General features: G+C 47.8%; 1 protein-coding gene across 2 annotated transcripts in view; it reads right to left on the bottom strand.

Annotated features, from left to right (window-relative positions):
• PLEKHB2 (pleckstrin homology domain containing B2) overlaps window positions 1-27,044 on the bottom strand; it is a 67,010-nt gene that overhangs the window by 3,720 nt on the left and 36,246 nt on the right. For both annotated transcript variants that reach the window (XM_089672354.1, XM_089672353.1), the window contains 5 exons: window positions 6,034-6,186; window positions 4,288-4,390; window positions 1,620-1,659; window positions 1,259-1,339; window positions 3-108 (listed from right to left, as the gene is read on the bottom strand). In XM_089672354.1, coding sequence (XP_089528480.1) covers window positions 3-108; window positions 1,259-1,339; window positions 1,620-1,659; window positions 4,288-4,390; window positions 6,034-6,186 — 483 coding nt within the window. The remainder of the gene's footprint in view (window positions 1-2; window positions 109-1,258; window positions 1,340-1,619; window positions 1,660-4,287; window positions 4,391-6,033; window positions 6,187-27,044) is intronic.

The following is a 27,044-nucleotide window of genomic DNA, read 5'->3' as shown; positions in this document are numbered from 1 at the left end:
ACCTTGTGCTGGATATGGATATGCAGTATAAGCTTGTCCATCTCTAGTATAGACAACCTGCGATCCTTGAACTGGATAAGTACCGGGATATTGATCATATCCATAAGGCTAACAATGAGAGAATATTATGGTTAGCTATTTTCTTTTTACTGCAAATTTCAACTTCTTACTACGTTTAAATTTTAAATGAGGCAATACACTGGCAACCATTACTTTACGTCTTTGGGCCTAAAGGCTGAGTTCATCTTTTAGGAAAAATTAAATAAATGCATATATTTTTGCAGGAAAAAATGTCCATTAATTTTTTCCCCACAGGTGCATTAAAAGCTTTGCACTTGTGATCAGTAGAGCAAGGATCTGTTTTTTGGTCTGCTCAGGGTTTTCTAGGCTGAGTGATTAGTTGCTCCTTCCTGTTTCTGAAGGGAGCTGGAAAAAAATAGAGCAGGGAGGGTCAATCACTGTTATGAATATTTATTAGATCCCTGGGAGGGGGCACCGAAAAAGTGGCTGAGGAAGGTGGTAAATATTTGGGAGGCCTTTCCAGAGTGTTCTGTTCTCTGCTAGGAGGGTTCCAAATCTCCTGGGGCCACTGCCCCTGGGGGGGCAGCTAGTGTGAGTGAAGCTTTGCAGTTTGGGTTTCAGAAGTTGGTGAGCTGAAGACGTAAAGAAGATTTAATAAGGGATTGTTGCTGGAGTGCACTATCCTGAAGTTCTATCCTGAAGGATCTTTGGTCTCCTTCACTGAAGAGTGTCAAGTGGAAGCTGGGAGGCAGTCAGTTCCCTCCAAGGTTGAGCACTACATTTATACTATCACTTCAACATTGCAGAAGGGACTCCCTGCCTAATGTTATGTCTTGTATATTGAAATTTCCTTGCCATGCAATGTTACAGACCTAAAATGAATATGAATGAATATAAATCTTGACCTAAAAAAGGCTATCCTTAAGTTTCTTAGTCATTCGTTGTACAATTTCTTTGTAGTTGCAGTTCTGTCTAATTTGATAGATTGCTTAGGAGCAGGGGCGGACTGACAACTCATGGGGCCCCCGGGCAATAGGGGATCATGGGGCCCCTGTGTCCTTGCCCAAACCCAAAAAAGCCTATGAAAAAGGTACCAGGGGCATCTCATGGGGCCCCCTACTGACCCAGGGCCCTCGGGCAGTGCCCGAGTTTCCAAATGGTCATTCCGCCCCTGCTTAGGAGCATTTTAAAAGTGAACAAAACGACTGGCATATGTTAAAAATGTTTGAACACTTACAGGAGGAGCATCAATTTCAGTATAGGGAGGAGCAGGACCGAGTATACCTTGGTCATACATCAGTGGTGGAGGCAGGATATTCTATAGATGAAAACAAAAAGTAACTACAAAATTGTAACTATTACTAAAACAAGTTAGCATGTTTATATCAGTGCTGCCATCTCAAGATGAAATACCATGTTGAGTCAAATTATTTATTTTACCAGTAATTCCTAAAATAGGCAAGAATACAGTTCAAAGTTTCAAATTTAGTTTATTTTACAACTAATTTGTACATTCAGATGTCAAAGTCAAAAACTTAACACTGACCCTGAATAAAATGCAGGGATATATATATATATACTGAGTATGCAGTACATACTGTTTTTGTTCTGGCATCCCGAAGAGCTGTTTCCCAGGCTCTGAAAAAGATCATTCATACCAGTGAAGTCAACTATTATGTTACAAGTATATTCAACAAACAACATTTCATCCAATTTCCTGGAATGTAGTTGAGATATAAAACTACATTTTCTGATCTGGCCGTACTGGCCAGTTTTTATTTTGAACTCTTCTTACTGCATAAAACAAGCTGTGAAATGTAGGGATATGGGCACTTCCCATCTATCTGTCTGACTGAGAACTATAATATATTATAAAGTATAAGTTTATATATCCCAACAGACTGCGATGGGTCATTGAGCACACTGTACTGTTTTTGACAGCAGGGAAAAGGAAGGTTGGGGACATGGCTATACTGCCTTCTTGGCACGGCCCCGGGCTATTCATAGATCATGTATCATTTTTCTTTCTAATAATAGTGGCCTTTTTTGACATTAAGGTACTGTTATTGATAAGATAAAAAAAATAAAAAATAAATAACAGCATATGTTTACTCTGTTTACCAAGTTTATAATGGCTGACAGATTTAAAATGAAGCTCAGATATACTGAAAACTACTATTTTGGGATTATACTGTTTCTGACAAGCAGGATCCTGTGCTAGCTTCTGATACTTTTTGCATACTCCTTTTGGTAGGATATTTTCATTATGTTGAGTACTCAATTTCCACAGCCGCTAAAAAAAAAATATTTTCCATAATGCAAAATAAAAAAAATAAATAATTAGCAATTCCAGGGAAGAGAGAAGGACACTGCGACGGAGGGTAGGCAGGACAGAACACACAAAGCGGATGGCAAACACACAAAGCTTTATTGAGACAAAATGACAGTCACTCAATGGAGAGATTGCAGGGAGGGTGACCTCACCAGTAGGGGAATAGTAAGGAGAGGGCCAAAACACTTGTAGTCCAGCCCCAAGGGCAAGTTAAGGTCTCTGCAGACAGTTTGTAATCCAACAGTGAGGCAGAGGAACAGTTCAAGAACAGTTCAGGCAAAACAGGGGAAGCATGTACTCACGGATCCAACAGGGTGCCCGGTCTCCCAGGGGACAAGATAGTATGACACAGGTACCTGCCGAAGTCTGGAGAATGCATGTGGTCTCTCCCTTGGCTGGGGTCTCAGACAGGGCTGGCGTGCGGTCTCCCCCTTGGCTGAGGGCTCAGGCAGGGCTAGCGTGCGGTCTCCCCTCTGGCTGGGGTCTCAGGCAGGGCTGGCGTGCAGTCTCCCCTCTGGCTGGGGTCTCAGGCAGAGCTAGCGTGCAGTCTCCCCCTTGGCTGGGGTCTCAGGCAGAGTTTAGCCACGAGGGTCCCGCCGCAGCTGGGCTCCCTCGATGGCTGCGCAGCAGAAGAGGATGAACGGGGAGAGCCCAGCACCGGCCTCTAAAGCCGCTGTAGAAAGCTTCCCGGTCACCCTGGCAACTAGGGGCAGGCCGTGGCCGGCGTGCCTCACTGCTCGGCAATGAGGCTCGGCTTCAAGGAGCTGAGGCAGGATGAGAGACAGCAGGGGGCCGGTCATCCTGAAAGGGGGGAAGTGGCTAACGAAGTTTGGGATATAATACACAAATGACAGAGAGGAAATTGTTAACGAAGTGTGGGCTAGAATACACAAATGACAGAGAGGAAATTGTCTAAGGAAGTTTGGGCTAGAATACACAAACGACAGAGAGGAAATTGTCTAAGGAAGTTTGGGCTAGAATACACAAACGACAGAGAGGAAATTGTTAACGAAGTTTGGGTTGGAATGCATTATTGCAGGGGAGGAAAGGCATTAATTGAATTTGGGAACATAAAGCAGGATGACAGTGGAGGAAATACATTGACTGAATTTGGGAACATTTGGCAGGATGACAGGGGGGAAATGCATTGATTGAAGTTGGGAACATTTTGCACAAGAACGTAAGGAATTAATTAAGGATATACTTCATTTGGGCACAAGGAATTAAGTATGGGATTAAGGAAGAAATGAATAATTGGGGCTGGCAAAGCACCTATATTGTGACAGACACTTTTGTCAGGATGGCTTGTTGAAGGAGCAGGGAGGGAGAGGAGGGGACTGCTGATAGGAAATCTTATAACTAGAGTGTGGAATCATGAGATATGAAAAACTGGAGAGTACCTACTGTATATTGTATTGAGTAGCCTTGTTAGATAAGGTATAATCTCACCAGGGGCAGACTGACCATTTGGAAACTCAGGCACTGCCCGAGGGCCCGGGGTCAAACATATATAATTATTGTCCAGGATTTATATAGCACCAACATTTTGCACAGTGCTTTACAAAATGAAGACAAACATTACAGTTACAATGCAATTTGGTACAGCAGGAATTAGAGGGCCCTGCTCGTTAGAGCTTACAATCTAAGAAATAAACATGAGAATGCCTAAACATTTGTAATTGCAACAATTTTCTGGATGAAGTGGTGCGTTGTCTGACAGAAATGCAGGGGTGCCAATATTTTTGCCTATATATATATATATATATATATATATATATATATACACACACACAGTATAAATTATAACTGTAGTAGTAAATGCTTTCGCAAGAAATAATAGTGAGGTATAGAGTGAGCATTTATGGAACAGGTTGAAACACTTTTATGGGAGGTAAAGGTATTTCTATGTCCATTAAAAGTGTGTGAATACATACGAGCAGTCATCTGTACTTTCGGCAATGAGGTTTATGACCTTTCCTTCATGGCAGATAATCTGTAAGCAGCAGTCCTTCGACTTTCCTTCTGGCAAACTTATATCTGTTGCAAAAAAAAAGATGAATGACAATAAACCAAAATAATGTAAATGAGATATTATGTTTGAGTGTAATTTCAGGTCTAGAGACTTCTTGGCAAACATGCTGTGTATCTGAGTGTGTAGTATTGCTCCTGTTGCTCCTTGTTATCAGGCTGCCCACACAATCAACCACAAGGATTAGAGAGTCTGAATTAAAGTATATCTAAAAGCAAAACATTTTTTCTAGTTTTGGATAGAGGGGAAAGGGGGATAGAACACCTATTCCTTTTTGACGCTGTCTGTGGCCCTGTTAGGGAGATTCTCCCTCTCTATTTGTCCTGTTTACCATTATCTTTAACCACTTGATGACTGGGCTATAACCGAATGATGATTACAGCATGGTCGTTTAGTTCTGGGATGGCATCAAATGATGTCCTTCAGAACCACGCCTCCCGGCGAGCTCTGTGTCCTTTGGACACAGCTGATCACATGACATAGCAAAGGGCCAATCACAGTGCCCTTTTACCATGTGATCAGCTGTGTCCAATGACACAACTGATCACAATGTAAATACAGTTGCCGGTTATCGGCTGCGCTTTCCTCACATTGTCACAGCGTGAGGAGAGAGGAGAGACGGTAAACGGCAAGTGTATTTACACATCAGAGGACATCAGTGCAGCCCCAGCGGGACATCAGTGCAGCCCCAAGGGGACATCAGTGCAGCCCCAACAGTGTCCTCACTGCAGTCCCAGAAGTTTCCATCAGTGCAGTCCCAGCAGTGTCCATCAGTGCCGCCAGGCAATGCCCATCAGTGCCGCTAGTCAGTGCTCATTAGTGACGCCAGTCAATGCTGTCTATCAGTGACCTTCAGTGTCGCCTATCAGTGCCGCATATCGGTGCAGCCTCAACAGTGCCTCCTTGTCAGTGCCCATCAATGCACCCTATCAGTGTCCATCAGTGCTGCCTATCAGCACAGCCTCATCAGTATCCATCAGTGCAGCCTTTCAGTGCCCATCAGTGCTGCATAACTGTGCCCATCAGTGCAGCTTCATCAATGCACATCAGTGAAGGAGAAAAATTACCTGTTTGCAAAATTTTATAACAGAAACTAAGAAATTTTTTTTTTTTTACATTTTTGGTCTTTTTTCATTTGTTTAGCAAAAAATAAAAACCCAGTGGTGATTAAACACCACCAAAAGAAAGCTCTGTATGTCTCAAAAAATGCTAAAAATTTCCTTTGGGCACAGTGTTGCATGACCACGCAATAGTCATTAAAAGTGTGACAGCACTGAAAGCTGAAAATTGGCCTAGGCAGGAAAGGGGTGAAGTGCCCAGTAGGCGAGTGGTTAAAAGTGGAAAAAAAAATCCAAAATTTTGGGTTGTCTCTAAAAAAGTAATAGAGGGGAATTATTCCAATGGGGACACTAGTTCTGGTGACCTGGGGTCTCCAAGGGATTCCCTTAATTTGCAGGGATTTTCCCTCACTTCCTGTTGAGGTTATGGGACAGGAAGTAAAGGGAAATCTACCCAATAAGACACAGATGGCAAACAAAAATCCTGAGAGAGGTTATAACCCTTATTTACTCTATCCAAAATGAAAAAAAAAAGTGTTGCCTATAGTTTTACTTTAAGTCCACCATAAAATCCACCATAAAATATTCTGTACCTTTGCAGGAAGTGCCCACACGAATGTCCATACAGTCTAGCTGCATAAGAATTTTATCTTCCATGTCTTCTCTCTCTTGGTCACTATAATATATCAAATATCCACTTGACCAAAGGTCAAACCAATTCTTCTTCCATCTTTTTAAAATTGTACCTTAGGAGAAAAATAACATGCAGTGATTAGTGAACACATTTTTTGGTTCCAATATTTGTATTCATTTTGAAAATGATGATAGCTTTGTAGCCCACACAGGGTGCATATAACAAAACATATCAGAACAAAACTAATGGCTCTAATAATAGTAGAGATTTGCAGCCTATTGCCTAGGACCAATATGCAAAGTTACTGGTTTCCCAGCTGTTGGGGAGTAGTTCAGCATGGTTGGCTGCACTGGTCTTTGGCAAGAGGGCAGAGGAAAGAGATTGGGGAAGGGATATAAGAGAGAGGAGGGGGAAAGGTGGGAGCAGAAGAGGGGAGGAAGTGAAAGCAGCATGCAGAAGGCCTGCGTTCTGGACCTTGGACCCTGAAAGCAAAGAGACCTAAATCTGGTTACTAGTCAGTACAGCATTCAGCCTCATCTGGCTGCAGACTGCCAGAGACTTTGACAAGGGACTTGGGGATGTATATTTATCACTATAGGATGCTGTTCAAAGCTGCTAACAACTTATGTTCCCAAATAGAATAAGAAGAGCCCTGTGGCATATATGTGTACCTGCTACATTTTTAACCTCTTGCCCTCCTGAGGATTTACCGTCCTTCCTGACCAGGCCATTTTTTGTGTTACAGCACTGTGTTACTTTAACTGACAACTGCACGGTCATGCAACGCTGCAACCAAATGAAATTGATGTCATTTTTTCCCCATGAATTGAGCTTTCTTTTGGTGGTATTTGATCACATGTGCATTTTTTATTTTTTGCGCTATAAAAACAAAATGACTAACAATTTTGAGAAAAAAACAAATATTTTTTATTTTTTGTTATTAAACATATCCAGTAAAAAAATTTAAAAAAATAAAATTTTGTCATAAATTTAGGCCAAAATGTATTCTGCTACATGTTTTTGCTAAAAAAAAAATCCCAATACGTGTAAATGAATTGGTTTATGTGAAAGTTATAGTGTTTACAAATGACGGTATATATAACTGAGTGTTTGTTTTTTTTTACTAGTAATGCTGGCGATCAGAGTCTTATAGCAGGACTGTGGGACTGCAGGACTGCGGCGGGCATTCTGACACTGGGGGGGAACTGACTTGGTGTCACTTACATCCCCAGTGACACCAAAACAGTGATCAGTGCTAAAAAAAAAAAAAGCACTGACACTGTACTACTGGCACTGGGCAGGACAGTAGGGGTGCGCAAAATCACATATATATATGTGATTTAGCATTTCCAGGTAGGGATCCCACGCTGCCATTCGCGGCCGCGGCTGTCAATCACTGGGTCCCAGCCGGTGATTGCCCGCCACTGCCAGGTAATTACCAAGGATCTCCGACAGGGAGGAGGGCTGCTTTGTTTACTAACAGTCCTCCTGTCGGCTCGGACACACTGCTCTGGATGGCTGTGCACAGCACAGCCATCCAGAGCAGTGTGCTTGCAGTGAAGCACACTGACATGGCCCCCCAGTAAAACACTCCCAGCACACAGTTAACCCTTTGATTGACCCTCATGTTAAAAATGACAGTGCAGACAAGGGGTGGGGGGAGTAGAAGGATGCTGGGGTGAAGCTCCGCTTTAAGCTTGGAGATGGCATACAGGCAGAGGAGGAGGATAGCTACATATCTATATCTGAAAAAGTATAGGATATTATATTTATATTTATATAAAGTCTATATTTGACAATTAAAGTGGTTCTAAATGTAGCAATCATGCACACAGAGATGGATGCGAACCTCCATTTTGGCAAAGGCCTCCATCTTGTATCATTTTCTACTCCCAAATCAGTTTTCCTCATCTCCCCCCCCCTCTCTGTTGAGTGACAGTGTTGAGCTCAAAAGGCAACAGGCCCGAGTGGGAGAGCTCCATGGCTATAAAACCCCAGCCGAGCTGGTGCCTAGATGCCTGTTAGCTTCGCAATCTGGGATATCGTAAAACCATAAACCAAGTCCTTCACTGAGTTCAAAGACATTCCAGATAAGCCATAAAACAGACTCACATTTAAACATCCATTTTCCCCTATGATTACATATCTTGGATTATGAAAGACTTACACAAACATGGAGCACATATTCGGATGGCTCACTTTAATACAAATCATTTGATATATTACATCCCCTAGCTGAGATCAACAGTAGAGCAGAAAATAATATCTCCTTAACCATCCCAGCAGGTATCTCATATTTCATATGTAGACGTTCAGCCGAAGATTCTGCGTATTAATCTACTAGTGGATAGGATGTTATATGTATCCAGGGTAAGTTATGAACCATAATATAAGCTAGGAGGGATTTTTGGTCATAGCTTGGGTCTCTGCCTACCACACCTGCCCAAATGAGGCGATTGGTTCTCTGCTTCAGGGAGACACCCTGCTGAGTTCCTAGATAAAGGCTGTGATGCTTGAAGTTAGGCTAAGCTGAGTTGAGCTAAGTTGAAGATTCTCCCTTGTAACATCGGAACCAACTCTGGGAGAAGGCCCTGCTCTGAAACCTGACCTGCTTAACCCAGGTTGAAGGCAAGTACCTTATCTATCTAAATTCCTTTCTGTTATCTCTTTACTGTGCTATTGTTCTCTTTATATTTATATATATATTGGCTACATCTTTTTCTGTAATTATTTTTATTGCACCCTTTTGACCTTTTAGTAATAAATCTTACTTTCTGAAAGTGTTGAACTGTTTCTAAAGCTCTTTAATGCAAACTAAAGAACCCTCTGGAGAGCGCTACTGTGTGTGTGTTTTAAACTTCAGTATATCGCTGCCTGCGGTGACAGTGGTATACCGACGCTTAAGCAAACATCATAGTGTTATTGCTGATATTGCCGAGTTTCCTCTTTCTCTATACAAAAAGGAGGTGGTGGCAGTGTGAAGGGTTAATTGCGTAATTAACCTGACCCAGTAACAATCGCTCCCAGGCTGCCGGCACACAGGTTGTGGTCCATTAGCTGGAAAATCTTTGTGCAGGGTGCAGCTGGGCGTGGCATTGTTACGCGCGTGGCAGCATGGTTTTAGACTGGCTAGTCCTTCGGTCACGAGTATGGTGAGAAGGGCTGGGGTCTGACGCCATGATCGTCACGCTAAAGGCTTAAGGTTTTTTAGCTTCATGTATTGTATGCAGGAAGGTAAAAAAACCTTCAGAGTGAAGCGCCCTCCCAGCCCACCTAATACTCACCTGAGCCTGATCTTGCTCCAGCGATGTGCACAGGAGTCTCAGCTTTCTTGGGTCTCTGCCTCATTTGCTTAGACTCAGCAGTAGTAGCCATTGGCTCCTGCTGCTCTCAACCACAGTCTGTGAAGAGGGAGTGGGGGCCAGGGCCAAGTCTGACTCTGCTGTGTGTTATGGATGCAGAGAGTGGGACTCGGGGACAAGCACATACAAGTGGCTTGCTATGGGAGCACTGCTTAGGGGGAAGGAGCCAGAATCGCCAGCGGGGGACATGAGAAGAGGATGATCGGGGCTTTAACCAGTGTTTAGTATCTCTTTAAATATTTATTACAAGGTAGTCATATGGTACTGCTGTCACAGAGCATTATGGGTTTTCTAGAGAGAGCACAGTAGAACTGTTTTCTTTCAGACTGTCTATCTAATTGGATTCCACATGGCCCTGTATTAACATATCAGACAGGAAGGAGGGGGAGAGGGTATGAGTCACTTCTCTGACTCATTTAACTGTGGATTAAAATCCTAGCTTGAACTATTGAGCTCTGTCAACAAAAGGCTTTTTTTTTCAGCTGAGCAGTTAAGGACAGCCTTATAAACATATGACAAGGACCTTAAGCCCTACACACATATTACAATCGGATTGTGCAATCTTCTTTAAATCTACCCACAACCATGTAATGCAAGTGTATGTCTAACTAGAAACAAATTGGATAAAATTGGTTGGTTCTTTATTGCATAGTTTTGATAAATATAAAGTTAATTGTGCAAATATTGTATGGACATATTGTAACGTGCATGGTAACCCTTAGCCTACCACCTGCTGCCTGTAAATGCAAACATGATATAATGAAATTTACAAAGAGGACTGTTACAGTGGATATAAAAAGTCTACACGCCTCTGTTAAAATGTCAGATTTCTGTGATGTAAAAAAATGAGACAAAAATAAATAATTTCAGAATGTTTTCCACCTTTAGTGTGACCTATAAACTGTACAACTCAATTGAAAAACAAACTGAAATCTTTTAGGGGGGAAGTATACATAAAAAAGTAAAATAAATGTGGTTGGATAAGTGTACACACCCTCTTATAACTGGGGATGTAGCTGTGTTCAGGATTAAACAATCACATTCTAAATCATGTTAAATAGGATTTAGTACACACCTGCCGTCATTTAAACTGTCTCTGATTAACCCCAAATAAAGTTCAGCTGTTCTAGTAGGTCTTTCCTGACATTTTCTTAGTCGCATCCTACAGCAAAAGCCATTGTCCACAGAGAGCTTCCAAAGCATCAGAGGGATCTCATTGTTAAAAGGTATCAGTCAGGAGAAGGGTACAAAAGAATTTCCAAGGCATTAGATATACCATGGAACAGTGAAGACAGTCATAATCAAGTGGAGAAAATATGGCGCAACTGTGACATTACCAAGAACTGGACGTCCCTCCAAAATTGATGAAAAGACGAGAAGAAAACTGGTCTGAGAGGCTGCAAGAGGCCTACAGCAACATTAAAGGAGCTGCAGGAATATATGGCAAGTATTGATTGTGTGGTACATGTGACATCATCTTCATATGGGTAGCACAGTGGTTAAATGGTTAGCACTTCCACCTGGCAGTACTATTGTCGTTGGTTCAAATCCCAACCACGGCACCACCTGCCTGGAGTTTGCATGTTCTCCCTGTGCCTGCGTGGGTTTCCTCCGGGTACTCCGGTTTCCTCCCATACTCCAAAGACATGCTCGTAGGTAAACTGGCTCCTGTCTAAATTGGCCCTAGTATGTGTATGTATGAATGTGTATTAGTGACCTTACATTGTACGCCCCTTGAGGGTTAGGGACTGGTGTGAATGTACAATATATACTGTATGTGTAAAGCGCTGCGTAAATTGACGGCGCTATATAAGAACCTGAAATAAATATGTCTGGGGTAGCGTGGCAAGACGGAAGACTTTTCTTACGAAGAAAAACATCCAAATTGGCTAAATTTTGCAAAAACACATCTGAAGTCTTCAAAAAGCATGTGGAAAAATGTGTTCTGGTCTGATGAAACCAAAGTTGAACTTTTTGGCCATAATATCAAAAGATATGTTTGGCGCAAAAACAACATTGCACATCACCAAAAGAATATCATACCCACAGTGAAGCATGGTGGTGGCAGCATCATGCTTTAGGGCTGTTTTTCTTCAGCTGGAACTGGGGCCTATGTCAAGGTGGAGGGAATTATGAACAGTTCCAAATACCAGTCAATATTGGCACAAAACCTTCAGGCTTCTGCTAGAAAGCTGAACATGAAGAGCAACTTCATCTTTCAGCATGACAACGACCCAAAGCATACATTCAAATCAATAAAGGTATGGCTTCACCAGAAGATGAAAGTTTTGGAATGGCCCAGTCAGATCCCAGACCTGAATCCGATCGAAAAACTGTGGGGTGATCTGAAGAAGGCTTGGCACAGGAGATGCCCTTGCAATCTGACAGATTTTAAGTGTTTTTGCAAGGCAGAGTGGGCAAATATTGTCAAGTCAAGATGTGCCATGCTGATAGACTCATACCCAAAAACACTGAGTGCTGGAATAAAATCAAAAGGTGCTTCAACAAAGTATTAGTTTAAGGGTGTGCACACTTATGCAACCATATTATTTTAGTTTTCTATTTTTACTTCCCTTCACCTAAAAGATTTCAGTTTGTTGTTCAATTGAGTTGTACAGTTTATAGGTTACATTAAAAGGTGGAAAGAGTTCTGAAATTATTTATCTTCATCTAATTTTTTTACATCACAGAAACCTGACATTTTAACAGGGGTGTGTAGACTTTTTATATCCACTGTATTCTTTAGTCCTGAACAAAAACCTGTAGAAGCTGTTATTGTACTGCATATTGTGGCTTCAGACAAAAAAGACGAAATACTCCTGTCTGTATTGACATGGCTGGAATCTTGAGATACATTATGTTCTATTCCCTGTAGTAGCCAAGAAAAGAAAAGTGGGGTATGAATTGTGAATAACTGTAAATAAAAGTCTTGATTTTTTTCTCACCAGGTGACAGACTTAGCTTAGTAAATGAGGGGAAGCTCTGCTGACTTCCATCATTCAATCATGTGCTAGTAAAAAAATGGTTTTTTTTTTGCTTTTGCACTTGCCTGGGTATTCTTTGCAAAACGAATTTTTACCACTTTCACATTTTGGTGAAGTGGATGCCTAAAACCTGACTTGTATCTTAGTGCAGAGTTCTTCACACAAGCAGGAACTGGCCATGCTGGGAAGTGTTGTACACCAACTGTGTACAGAATGCCTCCAAGTTGCCATATTGCATTGCATTCTACAGAAAATTACAGCAGCTGCAGTTTGAAAAGGAAAGATAATTTTTAATAATATTACATTACAATATAAGAAAAAAAGAAAAGGGAGTGCGCATGCGCGGCCGGCGGTACGGGACATGTCTCCCTAAGGCTCCTCCGTGCCGCGGGTAAGACAGCCTCACCGCTGCGCGATCCGGGCTCGCACTGCTCCACGAGCGGCCCCGATCATCAGTATAACCCCCCGGCCACCTGCAATAATGGTCAGGGGGGTCATAAACACCAGGTGGCGCCGCCACGCAAGCCCATAAAGGAGGCCCTAGCTCGAGCCTCATCCAAGATGGCCGCCGCGTCGGGGAACTACAATGCCCAGCCAGCATCCTCCAGGCTTGCAGTCCTACAGCCAGAGCAACCGAGCCAGCCATGCTCTTCGGAGGGTGAGTCTGCAGATGAATCTGAGACCCCCATGACTACCACGACACCTGACCTTACTGCCTCTGACCTTCTGACCCGCTTTGAAAAAATGTTGCACAAGGCCCTGAAACAGACCTCTGACCGCATTACTGACCAGCTGTCCAGGGAAATCCGCGAGCTGGGGCAACGCACTGCAGAACTGGAGCAGAGGGTGGATGACTTTGATGCAACACTTCAAACGCAGGGGGACGAAATTGACCTGCTGCGGGACGAAAACCTTACACTTCAGACACGTCTAGAGGACTTTGAGAACCGGGCCAGACGCTCCAATGTACGTATTCGCGGCCTCCCTGAGTCGATCATTGATGTCCACTCTACAGTTACTGCGCTATTCCAAGAGCTCGCCCCTGCTATTCCAATAGAACGCCTTGAGATGGACAGGGTTCACAGGGCACTAGCTCCTAAACGCACTGACGGCCCGCCGCGAGATATCATAGCTAAACTCCATTTTTTCCGCACAAGAGAGCAACTACTTCAAGCCGCCCGCAATTCGGAGTCCCTCCTGTTTCAAGGTCATGCCTATCAACTATTTCAGGACCTCTGCCCCACTGCTATCACCAAGCGCAGAGCCATGAAACCGCACCTGCATGTGCTTCAGCAGCATAATATACCATATAAATGGTGCTTTCCCTTTGCTGTGCGGTTCAGATACCAAGCCCGGGACCACGTATGCAAGACCACGGACGAACTCCTGGACACGCTACGGAACCTCCAGCTACACCCCCCCCGCAACACCGCCAGAGACTTCCAGAAGGCGAACGGCATCGTGCTCTCCGAAGAAACTACAGCCTCCGTCGATCCCTAATGGTCACCTGAATGTACACAAACGCGGTCGATTTTCATCTCCTGCTCCCTCACCACAAGACTCTATGGACTGAATCCTGTTGACCACTTCTACTCCTCCCACCGGCTCTTCGTGTGGTGGTCCGTGGCCATCCCCTGTAGTCGCTACTTGCTGAGTCAAATCAATCGGCCCCCCCATCTGACGGTTTACATTGCACACCTGTATCCTTATTCCTGTTTGCTGGGCTTTATTTGTTTTTTTTTTCGTTTTTTGTTTTTTTCATAACTGTTTCTTTCGACCAGCTCAGGATACAGGCCATCCTAGATATGTCTTGCGTTGGGGTGTTACCTGCCTTATTGTTTGCTAAGTTGGGGCTACTGTTGGGCCTCTACCTTGCCTATTGGACCCCCGGCCCCGGCGGCTCGGATCGCCCGGTTCCGGTCTTTTAGAGGCTGTGCCGGGTGGGTCGGGGTCGCCGGCACCGGGGCACCCCGGGCTTCCTGCCCATTATGTTTGATGTTTTCTCTCTTTCCAGGATCGCTCAAGTATTTATATGTCTACATGCTGTCTTACTTGCCGCCCACGCACCTGTGCACTCTCCACTTGCCCCTTTGGTGTCCCGTTTTTTTTTACACCACTCGGGCTACAACCGCTCCCCGGACCACCCGGATTCCGGGTACCCCCGGGGACCGTTCTCCTTTTCTTTTTCTTCCAGCCTCTTTATGGCCCTCTTTACCTACCCTAGACCACCCTTACCCCTCCCCACCTCAACCCTTACTTTTCTGTACGGCCCCTTGTTATTATCCAGTTTCTACAACCGCATATTTTCCCCTAGTTCAATTCGCAAGATGGCTCTCCTGAAGGGACTCCAATATTTACCAAATCACCGCTTCCTCCACCCATGGGTTCCCTGAATATCCTTACCCTGAATGTTCAGGGCCTTAATGTCCCGCAGAAGCGCAACAAAGCCTTTCGTTCTTTTGCGTCCTATAAGGCCCACATAGTCTGCCTGCAGGAGACACATTTCACTCCTACCTCCACTCCTAAATTTTTTGGCCCCTGCTACCCACAGGTCTACGCCGCCTCTGCTACTGTTAAGCGCAGGGGGGTTTTAATTGCTCTTCACCGTACTACACCCTACAAATTATGCACCGAAATTAAAGATCCGGAAGGTCGTTATCTTCTACTTGTAGGGCAATTGCTGGATTTTGAGGTCACCATTGCCACATACTATGCTCCAAACCAGGGTCCTTTGCCATTCCTTTCTCATCTCTTCTCGGTTATTGCTCATCATAAACGAGGCACGCTTATAGTCTAAGGAGACTCCAACTGTACACTATACCCTTTTCTAGATAAATCCCCACAATCTCACACTCCACATATCCCCAGACACTCCTTTAAATCCATTCTGCATCAGCACTCAATGGTCGACTCATGGAGGGAACACAATCCTACTAAACGCCAGTACACTTTTTACTCCCACCCACACAAAGTCTTCTCAAGAATCGATCATATTTTTATGACCGCCAGTTCTTCCCCTCGTATCTTGGCTTCTGATATTCTTCCGATCCCATGGTCAGACCACTGTGCTGTGATCACCACCGTTGCTTCTCTAGCCCCTTCTCCCGCTGATCCCTCCTGGTCCATCAACGAACGCCTGCTGGCTAACCCAGCCCACTGCACAGAGATTGCTGCTGCCCTTAAAGAGTATCTCTCCCTAAATCAAACCCCCGGGATTTCCCCCCTCCTATTGTGGGAAGCGCATAAACCAGTAATCCGCGGATTCTGCATTAGTAAAGCCTCCTTCCTGAGTAGAGAAAGGAGGCAGAAGCGCCTCCTCCTTGAACAAGAGTATGACCAATCCCATAGTGCCTTTCAAGCATCCCCCACCCCAGCTAACAAAGAAGCCCTTGAACACTCTCGACTAGCCCTAGATCTCTTCCTTACGGACCAAGCCGAGCTCTCCATCCGCAGGTCACGACACAAATTTTACACTAAAGCCAATAAGCCCGACACTTTTCTTGCTCTCTCTCTCCGTAAACTAGACCACACCCTCAAGCCTATAAGGTTGCTGTCAGGGCTCCCGGGTATGACCAGAGGTGTGTGACTGACGCAGGGAAACGCAAACTTCAGATATGTGATAAACAATATAATTTATTAACACTAACAATACAAACATAAACGCAGTGCAATACTAAAACATAATACAGTGCAAACAAACCAAACCAACCACCCACAGATAACAGTACATACAAGCAAGCGTCGTCAGGCAGGCCGGGTCAATATCAATAGGGCAGGTAGGTACAGGGGGAGCAAGCGGAGATTGGTCGGGGTCACAGGCCAGGTTCAGCAGGTAGCAAGCAGCGTAGTACAGAGGGTCAGGCAGAGGGATGGTCAGGGTCACAAGCCAGGGATCAGAACAGGTAGCAAGCAGCGTGGTACAGAGGGTCAGGCAGAGGGATGGTCAGGAGCGAGCCGGGATCAGCGGTTCAGATCAGGCAGGGTCAGCAAAGGAACAGAAACAGGATGCAGGACAGATACAGGGCCCAGGACAAACACAACACCAAGGCAGAGTCTGCAGGTCTGGCCATCCCTTAAATACACCAGTATAATCAGTTCCAGGTGTTAGCTGGCTGAAAGGTTGAGTCTCTGATTGCTGGGAGCACCCGCTGGCCAGCCCTGGTACTGCAGATCAAAAGGCAGGTGAGTCCCACCATTGCTGGCCAGTCCATTCCTGACAGTTGCGGACCTCATCGGCAAATTTCACCAGCAACCCGGAACGGATTCTACGAATTTTCCACAAACACCTCTCGAGTCTCTACTCTGCCTCCGCTCCCTTTGACTCTTTCCAGGCCGATGCCCTTTTTGGTTCCCTTCCTTTTCCAAAATTGGCTGGTGAGCATCTTGCTACGCTAGAGCGACCCATCACCACAGTCTAAGTCACAAATGCTATAAATTTCTTGAAGCCCCGCAAACGCCCAGGACCTGACGGCTTTTCAGCCACGTACTATAAAAAGTTTGCCCCCATTCTCACGCCTGTCATGACGAACGCCTTTAATGCCATACTCTCGAATCATATCTTTAGCCCAGATACTGTGCAAGCCAACATCTCTATGATACCGAAGCCAAACTCAGATGACACGCAATGGTCTAATTACAGACCAATTTCCCTCCTTAACGTAGATGTTAAACTGCTAGCCAAAATCCTATCAACTCGCCTCAACGCATGTATTGGTTCCCTAATCCACAACGATCAGGTTGGTTTCATACTAACTAGGCAAGCAGGAGACAACGTTCGATGTGCATCCCTATTAGCACATTTAGCTAAATCCCGCAATGTTCCCACATGCTTTTTGTCCTTAGACATTCGGAAGGCGTTTGACACAGTCTCATGGTCATACTTACATTACATCCTGCGCCGTTGGGGCTTTGGCCCACATTTCTTAACCTGGATATTTTCTCTCTACCAGGGCCCCTCGGCCAGAATTAAATATCTAGGACATCGGTCCGCCCATTTCCTGATTTTATGTGGCACCAGGCAAGGTTGTCCCCTTTCCCCCTTGCTTTTTGCACTAGCCATAGAACCACTGGCACTATTGATTAGAACCGATCCTGATATCCGAGGGCTTGAGATAGGAGGCACCTCACATAAACTGTGCTTGTTTGCTGATGACGTCCTACTTTTTCTCACTTCTCCCTTAACATCTACGCCTACTCTACTTCGTCTTCTTGATAGGTTTGGCGCACTCTCTGGCCTTCAAATTAACCCCCAGAAATCATGGGCGCTTAATATCTCGCTACCACCTAACGAACTTACCCACCTCAAACAGATCTTGCCATTCTCATGGTCGCAAGACTCCGTCCCCTTTTTGGGTATAAAATTCACCCCGCATATCTCAGGTCTCTATAACGCTAACTACATCCCTATGCTGGCCCATCTAGCGGCACTTATGACTAAATGGTCCTCCCTTCCTCTAGCTTGGCTGGGCAGAATAGCGGTCGTAAAGATGTCGATCCTTCCCAAAATCCTTTATCTTTTCAGAGTTCTCCCTATTTCTGTACCCACTCATTACCTGCGAGTTCTGCAGCGCCGTATTTCTTCCTACGTTTGGGGCAAAGTCCGCCCCCGTGTCCCCCGCAGTACTCTATACCGATCTAAACTGCATGGCGGTCTGGGTCTCCCTGAGATCAGCAAATACTACCAAGCGGCGCATATGGCACAACTACCAAAATATCACGCTACCTACGAAATCCCGCAGTGGGTCATTCTCGAATCCATCGAGTGCGACCCCTTTTCTATAGCAAACCTTCTTTGGTTGAGACGCATTGACCGCCGCACGATTGAGAATCCCATTACTATGCATTTTTTGTCCTTTTGGGACAAACTGAAATCTCGTTACCTGCTACAATCTCCCCATAACCCCTCCTTTCCTATCTTCGTAATCCAGCCTTCCCCCTGGCCTGGTCCGCACCGCACGTCTTTGCTCAATGGGCAACGGCTGGTCTCACCCAGACCCGTCATTTTGTACTCAGGAATCAATTTAAATCTTTTACCTCTCTATGTGAGTCCCATAACCTCCCCACCTCTGAATTATTTAGATATTTGCAGTTGAAACATTTCTTTGCTCCGTACACATTGGCTGCCAACCCAATTTCCTCACTGTCTCCTTTTGAGCGAGCATGTCACCGAGACCCTCATAGACGAGGTCTCATATCCTATCTATACTCCCTTTTTACAACCCCATCTGTTTCTCCATTACCCTCATATACCGATAAATGGGAAGCTGATTTAGGCCGGCAAATCGACCCGTCAGATTGGGACCTCATTTGGAACAATACCAAGGAGTCCTCGCAAAATGTTGTGGCCCCGGAGACCAATTACAAAGTCCTGACCCGCTGGTATCTTGTCCCAACCAGAATTGCGAAATTTACCCCTGATTATCCCCCAGTTTGTTTCAGAGGCTGCGCAGACCTAGGAACATTTTTTCATATTTGGTGGGATTGCCCAATCATCCGAACTTTTTGGGCGGAGGTATTCAGAACACTGTCTGCACTCAGCGCCACAACCCTCCAACCAAGTCCTCTAGTCGCGCTTCTCAATCACCGGCCACCAGACATCACAAAGGCAAATTTTAAGCTTATTCTGCAAGTCACCACTGCGGCCAAACAGGTTATCGCTAAAGCCTGGAAATCACCCTTACTGAATACGACTGCAGTCATGACTAGGGTCACTCAGGCGATGATCCACGCAAAAATTGAAGCCACTATCCTGGATTCCATCCCCAAGTTTAAAAAGATTTGGAACCCATGGGTGGAGCATTTCCTCCCGCCCAACTTTGACGAGTCCCTTCTCAACCCATAATCTATGTTTTTTGCTTTATGGGAACCGTCCTTTGTTGATACTGCGGTTATTTGGCTATTTTCAGTATCCCCTTCCTTGGTGCCGTACACCCTATCCCTCCCTTCCTCTCCCCCCTCCTCCTTTCCTTCATGTTAGGCTCTATTTGATATTTGTTGTTCACTCTTGTTAGTGCTGCCTGACTAGTATAAATGGGAACCTTACCTGTTCATTTACTGTACACCTCTAATATCCCATTTGCTTACTTATAACTTATGTTGTTGTACTTTAAAACAATAAAATGTTTGAACAAGAAGAAAAAAAGAAAAAACAGCGCTAAACAATTTTTATATATCCATAATATAAATCAACTGCCAAAAGAACTCAATTGGTGCAGAAATGTGATAGTCCCACTTAGGGGCCGACTGACAACTCATGGGACCCCCGGGCAATAGGGGATCATGGAGCCCCTGTGTCCTTGCCCACACTCAAAAAAGCCTATAAGAAAAAAAAAAAAAAAAAAAGGTACCAGGGGCATTTCATGGGGCCCCCTACTGACCCCGGGCCCTCGGGCAGTGCCCGAATGCTCGAATGGTCAGTCTGCCCCTGGTCCTACTCCAAAGTAAGTAAAATTCAATATATTAGATAGGATACAGTCCTCTCCCAAAAAATAAGAACCTTGACCAATGTTCACACCCGTTGTGTTATTTCCACACACCGCACTCACCAGAAATAGGTGAATGGAATGCCTTAAATTATAAACTCAATACATCAGGAATCCATCAGCAAGATGACCCCTGAGAGCGCCGCACCGCGATGTGAGCTCCACTCACCGGAAGTGACGTGGTATGTTGGACGGCGAAGCCAGAAGTGCGTCAACGTGTTTTGCACCTCCTCCAGGGCATTTTCACAGACCTGTGAAAACGCCCTGGAGGAGGGCAAAACATGTCAGGGGCTATCTTGATTGAGGAAAAAACCACTGATGTCTATACATGTTGTCATCTATTGTTGACTGTGAGATCTTTACCCTGGCTATGTGGCAGTTTGGCTCCAGATATACTAATAAAAGGCTGGTTACATTCTTTTAAAATATGAGTGGTTTGGTATTTGGATTTATCCTGTCTGGGTCCTACAGTATTACACTATATTATATAAGTTCCACTGTGGGTCTCTGATGCATTCATACAAAGGCACTCCACTTACCTACTTCTGGGGTTTCTGCCTGTCAGGAATGGACTGGCCAGCAATAGTGGGACTCAGCTGCCTTATGAGCTGCAGTACCAGGGCTGGCCAGCGGGTGCTCCCAGCAATCAGAGACTCAACCTTGCTGCCAGTCAAACACCTGGAACTAATTATACTGGTGTATTTAAGGGACATTCAGACCTGCAGACTCTGCCTTGGTGTTGTGTTTCTCCTGGGCCCTGTTTCCTGTTCCTGTTCCCTGTTCCTGTCTGATTCTCTGCTGACCCTGCTCTGATCCCTGGCTTGTCTGACCATTCTCCTCTGCCTGACCCTCTGTACCACGCTGCCCGCTACCTGCTGAACCTGGCTTGTGACCCCGACCATTCTCCGCTTGCTCCCCCTGTACCTACCTGCCCAATTGATATTGACCCGGCCTGCCTGACGACGCTTGCATTGTATGTACTGTTATCTGTGGGTGGTTGGTTTGGTTTGTTTGCACTGCGTTATGTTTTAGTATTGCACTACGTTTATGTTTGTATTGTTAGTGTTAATAAATTACATTGTTTATAACATATCTGAAGTCTGCGTTTCCCTGCGTCAGTCACACACCTCTGGTCACACCCGGGAGCCCTGACATTACACCAAGGCCAATCCTGACCAGAAGTGGCTGCACAGGGAAGCCATCTTGGTTTGTTGATGGGAAGGATGGATCTGGATGAGATTGCGTATTTATCTCTGCTAGTGTTTGATGACAGGGAGTATGCTTATCAAACTCTGAAGGAGTATACCGGGATGAACTGCTAGAATGTATACGGCTCGCTCATGTTCTAGTAGATCAGGGCACAGAATTCTCTGAGGTGCAGCCATTGATTCAGGTTTGTGCTGAGTTGGTTTCATCTGGTACCCCCGAATGCAGGGATGAATTTTTGCCACCATTTAGTGCTGACCAGGTAGAGTCCCTGGTATGGTTATTAGAGGATGATGTGGGTTACTTTCTGGAGCGTTATTCTGCATGTTCACCACAGATACTAAGAGATTGTATAAACGCAGTGCAGTCTTTGGTCAGACAGGCTTTGTGTAAGCTCAGCTTTGTTCAACCCATACTGCAGACATGGACAGATTTGTTGCACCCAGCCTCAGTCAGCTTACAAAGACCCAGTCCTGCTTTTAATCTATTTCCTCAAAGCTCTACTCCTGTATTCCCAACAGCTCCTCCAGTTACAGCCCAGTATACTTGGCTATCTACCGCATGTCAGTACTCTGTTCCCACTCGCTGCACCTATCCTGCCTTTAACCCTGTAAAAAATCCCTCTGTAGCAACTGCTCCCTCTCCTGTTCCATCCTCCAGTTTTTCTCTGTCTCCAGCTGCTCCATTCGTTTGCAGACCTGCGTTTACTTGCAGTGCTCCAGTAGTTAAAACCAGAAAAAAGCGAAAATTCTTTCCAACCAATACCATCCTGCCAGTATCCAAACCGGTGAACCTGCCTTCCGTGGTTCAGCCTGAAGCCTCTACTCAGCCTGAATCCTCTACTCAGCCTGATGCCTCTACTCAGCCTGATGCCTGTACTCAGCCTGATGCCTGTACGCGGCCTGATGCCTCTACTCGGCCTGATGCCTGTACGCAGCCTGATGCCTCTCTTCAGCCTGAAGCCTCTACTCGGCCTGAAGCCTCTATTCGGCCTGATGCCTCTACTCGGCCTGAAACCTCTACTCAGCCTGAAGCCTCTACTCGGCCTGATGCCTCTACTCGGCTTGAAGCCTCTACTCGGCCTGAAGCCTCTACTCGGCCTGATGCCTCTACTCGGCCTGAAGCCTCTACTCGGCCTGAAGCCTCTACTCAGCCTGAAGCCTCTACTCAGCCTGAAGCCTCTACTCAGCCGGACGCCGGCATTCAGCCTGATGCCTCTACCCAGCAAGATGAACTGATCCAGCCTGACGATCCTATTAGGCCAGTTGACTCGATGCCCGCTGTTGATCCAGATGATCCGGTACCTGATCCAGTGCCCGCTGTCCAGTCAGACGATCCAATGTCTGACCCAGTGCCCGCGGTCATACCAGTTGACTCGGAGCCCACTGCCTTGCCAGATGACGCGGTGCCCGCTGTCGAGCCAAATGACCTGATGCCTGGTGACCCAGTTCCCGCTGTCATACCTGGTGACCCGATGCCCGCTGTCGAGCCAGACAATCCGGTACCTGATGACCCGGTGCCCACTGTCGTGCCTGTTGACTCGGAGCCCACTGCCTTGCCAGATGACGCGGTGCCCGCTGTCGAGCCAAATGACCTGATGCCTGGTGACCCGATGCCCGCTGTCCAGCCAGACGATTCAATGTCTGCCCCAGTGCCCGCGGTCATGCCAGTTGACTCGGAGCCCACTGCCTTGCCAGATGACGCGGTGCTCGCTGTCGAGCCAAATGACTTGATGCCTGGTGACCCGATGCCCGCTGTCCAGTCAGACGATCCAATGTCTGACCCAGTGCCCGCGGTCATGCCAGTTGACTCGGAGCCCACTGTCGTGCCTGGTGACTCGGTGCCCGCCACTTCGCCTGGGGGCCCGAGACCTGTCGCTCCGCCTGGGGGTCCGGCGCCCGCCGCTCCGCCTGGGGGTCCGGCGCCCGCCGCCCCGCCTGGGGGCCTGAGACCTGTCGCTCCGCCTGAGGGCCCGAGACCTGTCGCTCCGCCTGAGGGCCCGAGACCTGTTCCTCCGCCTGGGGGTCCGAGACCTGTCGCTCCGCCTGAGGGCCCGAGACCTGTTCCTCCGCCTGGGGGTCCGGCGCCCGCCGCTCCGCCTGAGGGCCCGAGACCTGTCGCTCCGCCTGGGGGTCCGGCGCCCGCCGCTCCGCCTGAGGGCCCGAGACCTGTCGCTCCACCTGGGGGTCCGGCGCCCACCGCTCCGCCTGAGGGCCCGAGACCTGTCGCTCCACCTGGGGGTCCGGCGCCCGCCGCTCCGTCTGAGGGCCCGAGACCTGTCGCTACACCTGGGGGTCCGGCGCCCGCCGCTCCGCCTGGAGGCCCAATGCCTGTTGCCCCGCCTGGGGGCCCGATGCCTGTTGCCCCGCCTGGGGGCCCGATGCTTGTCGCCCCGCCTGGGGGCCCGACGCCTGTCGCCCCGCCTGGGGGCCCGACGCCTGTCGCCCCTCCTGGGGGCCCGGCGCCCGGCGCTCCGCCTGGGGGCCCGATGCCGGTCGCCCCGCCCGGGGACCCGATGCCGGTCGCCCCGCCCGGGGACCCGATGCTGGTCGCCCCGCCCGGGGGCCCGGTGCCTGTTGCCCCGCCCGGGGGCCCGGTGCCTGCTGCTTCGCCTGGTAATCCGATGTGCCTCTGCCCAGAGTCCTGCCCGATGTGCCTCTGCCCGGAGTCCTGCCCGATGTGCCTCTGCCCGGAGTCCAGCCCGATGTGCCTCTGCCCGGAGTCCAGCCCGATGTGCCTCTGCCCGGAGTCCAGCCCGATGTGCCTCTGCCCGGAGTCCAGCCCGATGTGCCTCTGCCCGGAGTCCAGCCCGATGTGCCTCTGCCCGGTGTGCCTCTGCCCGATGTGCCTCTGCCCGGAGTCCTGCCCGATGTGCCTCTGCCCGGAGTCCTGCCCGATGTGCCTCTGCCCGGAGTCCTGCCCGATGTGCCTCTGCCCGGAGTCCAGCCCGATGTGCCTCTGCCCGGAGTCCAGCCCGATGTGCCTCTGCCCGGAGTCCAGCCCGATGTGCCTCTGCCCGGAGTCCAGCCCGATGTGCCTCTGCCCGGTGTGCCTCTGCCCGGAGCCCTGCCCGATGTGCCTCTGCCCGGAGTCCTGCCCGATGTGCCTCTGCCCGGAGTCCTGCCCGATGTGCCATATTGGATTCCCCCAGGTGCATGCATATCTACCCACAGGCTGGGAAAAACGCTTGTTTATGGAAAGGAGCATGTGAGTGGTTTACTTTGTCACTTTTTACTTTGCCTATTAAAACTTACTACACTATGGAAGGCTTTCTTGTCTTTTTATGAGTTGCATAAGAGAGGAGGAGGATTAAGGAGTCTGCCAGAGGAATACACCACTGAGTTGGTAACTGCTTTGAGGCCCTGTGTGGGTCGAGGAAGGGAGGTGAGCAGGCATTGCTGCCATTTGAAGGAGAGTACTTGCACTTAGAAGTGGAGATCACGTGTGTGTTCCAGCTTAAAGCACAGTCACATGCATGGAATATTTTTTCACCTTTGATATTGTCTTTTTCACTTATGGCATATATTAGTTATGTTTGATTTAGACACCATTGTATGTGGCCAATTATTCTGTTTTCATGTATATATACTTTGTTTAGTATATCTGATTTATGCACTACATATTTAGGTTCTTAATGTGTGATATTTAGCTATTATAGTCATTTCAGTTGACATTATTTTTTCTATCCACTAGAGGGAGTTCACATATTTTTATATATATAGTGGTCACTTTGATTTACTATTATACTTTATGGAGACACATGATTGTATTCATGAGATACAAGCGCTTCACTAATTTAATGTTTATGCCTCTGCCCGGTGTGCCTCTGCCCGATGTGCCTCTGCCCGGAGTCCTGCCCGATGTGCCTCTGCCCGGAGTCCTGCCCGATGTGCCTCTGCCCGGAGTCCTGCCCGATGTGCCTCTGCCCGGTGTGCCTCTGCCCGATGTGCCTCTGCCCGGAGTCCTGCCCGATGTGCCTCTGCCCGGTGTGCCTCTGCCCGATGTGCCTCTGCCCGGAGTCCTGCCCGATGTGCCTCTGCCCGGAGTCCTGCCCAATGTGCCTCTGCCCGGAGTCCAGCCCGATGTGCCTCTGCCCGGAGTCCAGCCCGATGTGCCTCTGCCCGGAGTCCAGCTCGATGTGCCTCTGCCCGGAGTCCAGCCCGATGTGCCTCTGCCCGGAGTCCAGCCCGATGTGCCTCTGCCCGGTGTGCCTCTGCCCGATGTGCCTCTGCCCGGAGTCCTGCCCGATGTGCCTCTGCCCGGAGTCCTGCCCGATGTGCCTCTGCCCGGAGTCCTGCCCGATGTGCCTCTGCCCGGAGTCCAGCCCGATGTGCCTCTGCCCGGAGTCCAGCCCGATGTGCCTCTGCCCGGAGTCCAGCCCGATGTGCCTCTGCCCGGAGTCCAGCCCGATGTGCCTCTGCCCGGTGTGCCTCTGCCCGGAGCCCTGCCCGATGTGCCTCTGCCCGGAGTCCTGCCCGATGTGCCTCTGCCCGGAGTCCTGCCCGATGTGCCATATTGGATTCCCCCAGGTGCATGCATATCTACCCACAGGCTGGGAAAAACGCTTGTTTATGGAAAGGAGCATGTGAGTGGTTTACTTTGTCACTTTTTACTTTGCCTATTAAAACTTACTACACTATGGAAGGCTTTCTTGTCTTTTTATGAGTTGCATAAGAGAGGAGGAGGATTAAGGAGTCTGCCAGAGGAATACACCACTGAGTTGGTAACTGCTTTGAGGCCCTGTGTGGGTCGAGGAAGGGAGGTGAGCAGGCATTGCTGCCATTTGAAGGAGAGTACTTGCACTTAGAAGTGGAGATCACGTGTGTGTTCCAGCTTAAAGCACAGTCACATGCATGGAATATTTTTTCACCTTTGATATTGTCTTTTTCACTTATGGCATATATTAGTTATGTTTGATTTAGACACCATTGTATGTGGCCAATTATTCTGTTTTCATGTATATATACTTTGTTTAGTATATCTGATTTATGCACTACATATTTAGGTTCTTAATGTGTGATATTTAGCTATTATAGTCATTTCAGTTGACATTATTTTTTCTATCCACTAGAGGGAGTTCACATATTTTTATATATATAGTGGTCACTTTGATTTACTATTATACTTTATGGAGACACATGATTGTATTCATGAGATACAAGCGCTTCACTAATTTAATGTTTATGCCTCTGCCCGGTGTGCCTCTGCCCGATGTGCCTCTGCCCGGAGTCCTGCCCGATGTGCCTCTGCCCGGAGTCCTGCCCGATGTGCCTCTGCCCGGAGTCCTGCCCGATGTGCCTCTGCCCGGTGTGCCTCTGCCCGATGTGCCTCTGCCCGGAGTCCTGCCCGATGTGCCTCTGCCCGGTGTGCCTCTGCCCGATGTGCCTCTGCCCGGAGTCCTGCCCGATGTGCCTCTGCCCGGAGTCCTGCCCAATGTGCCTCTGCCCGGAGTCCAGCCCGATGTGCCTCTGCCCGGAGTCCAGCCCGATGTGCCTCTGCCCGGAGTCCAGCTCGATGTGCCTCTGCCCGGAGTCCAGCCCGATGTGCCTCTGCCCGGAGTCCAGCCCAATGTGCCTCTGCCCGGTGTGCCTCTGCCCGATGTGCCTCTGCCCGGAACCTGCCCGATGTGCCTCTGCCCGGTGTGCCAGTCTTTGATATCCCGCCAGTTACCAGACCCGGGCGGTGGAACATTTTGCCCAGCTAGGACTGTTTGGAGCGTCCTGAGGCCGCTCCTTGAGGGGGGGGGTACTGTCAGGAATGGACTGGCCAGCAATAGTGGGACTCAGCTGCCTTATGAGCTGCAGTGCCAGGGCTGGCCAGCGGGTGCTCCCAGCAATCAGAGACTCAACCTTGCTGCCAGTCAAACACCTGGAACTAATTATACTGGTGTATTTAAGGGACATTCAGACCTGCAGACTCTGCCTTGGTGTTGTGTTT

Source organism: Staurois parvus, unplaced genomic scaffold (assembly GCF_062004578.1).
Source record: "Staurois parvus isolate SC_StPar_1 unplaced genomic scaffold, SC_StPar_1.0 ptg000126l, whole genome shotgun sequence".
In the NCBI taxonomy this organism is placed as follows: domain Eukaryota; kingdom Metazoa; phylum Chordata; class Amphibia; order Anura; family Ranidae; genus Staurois; species Staurois parvus.
Note: the sequence above shows the minus strand (reverse complement) of the source record. Positions and strands in the feature narration are given on the sequence as shown.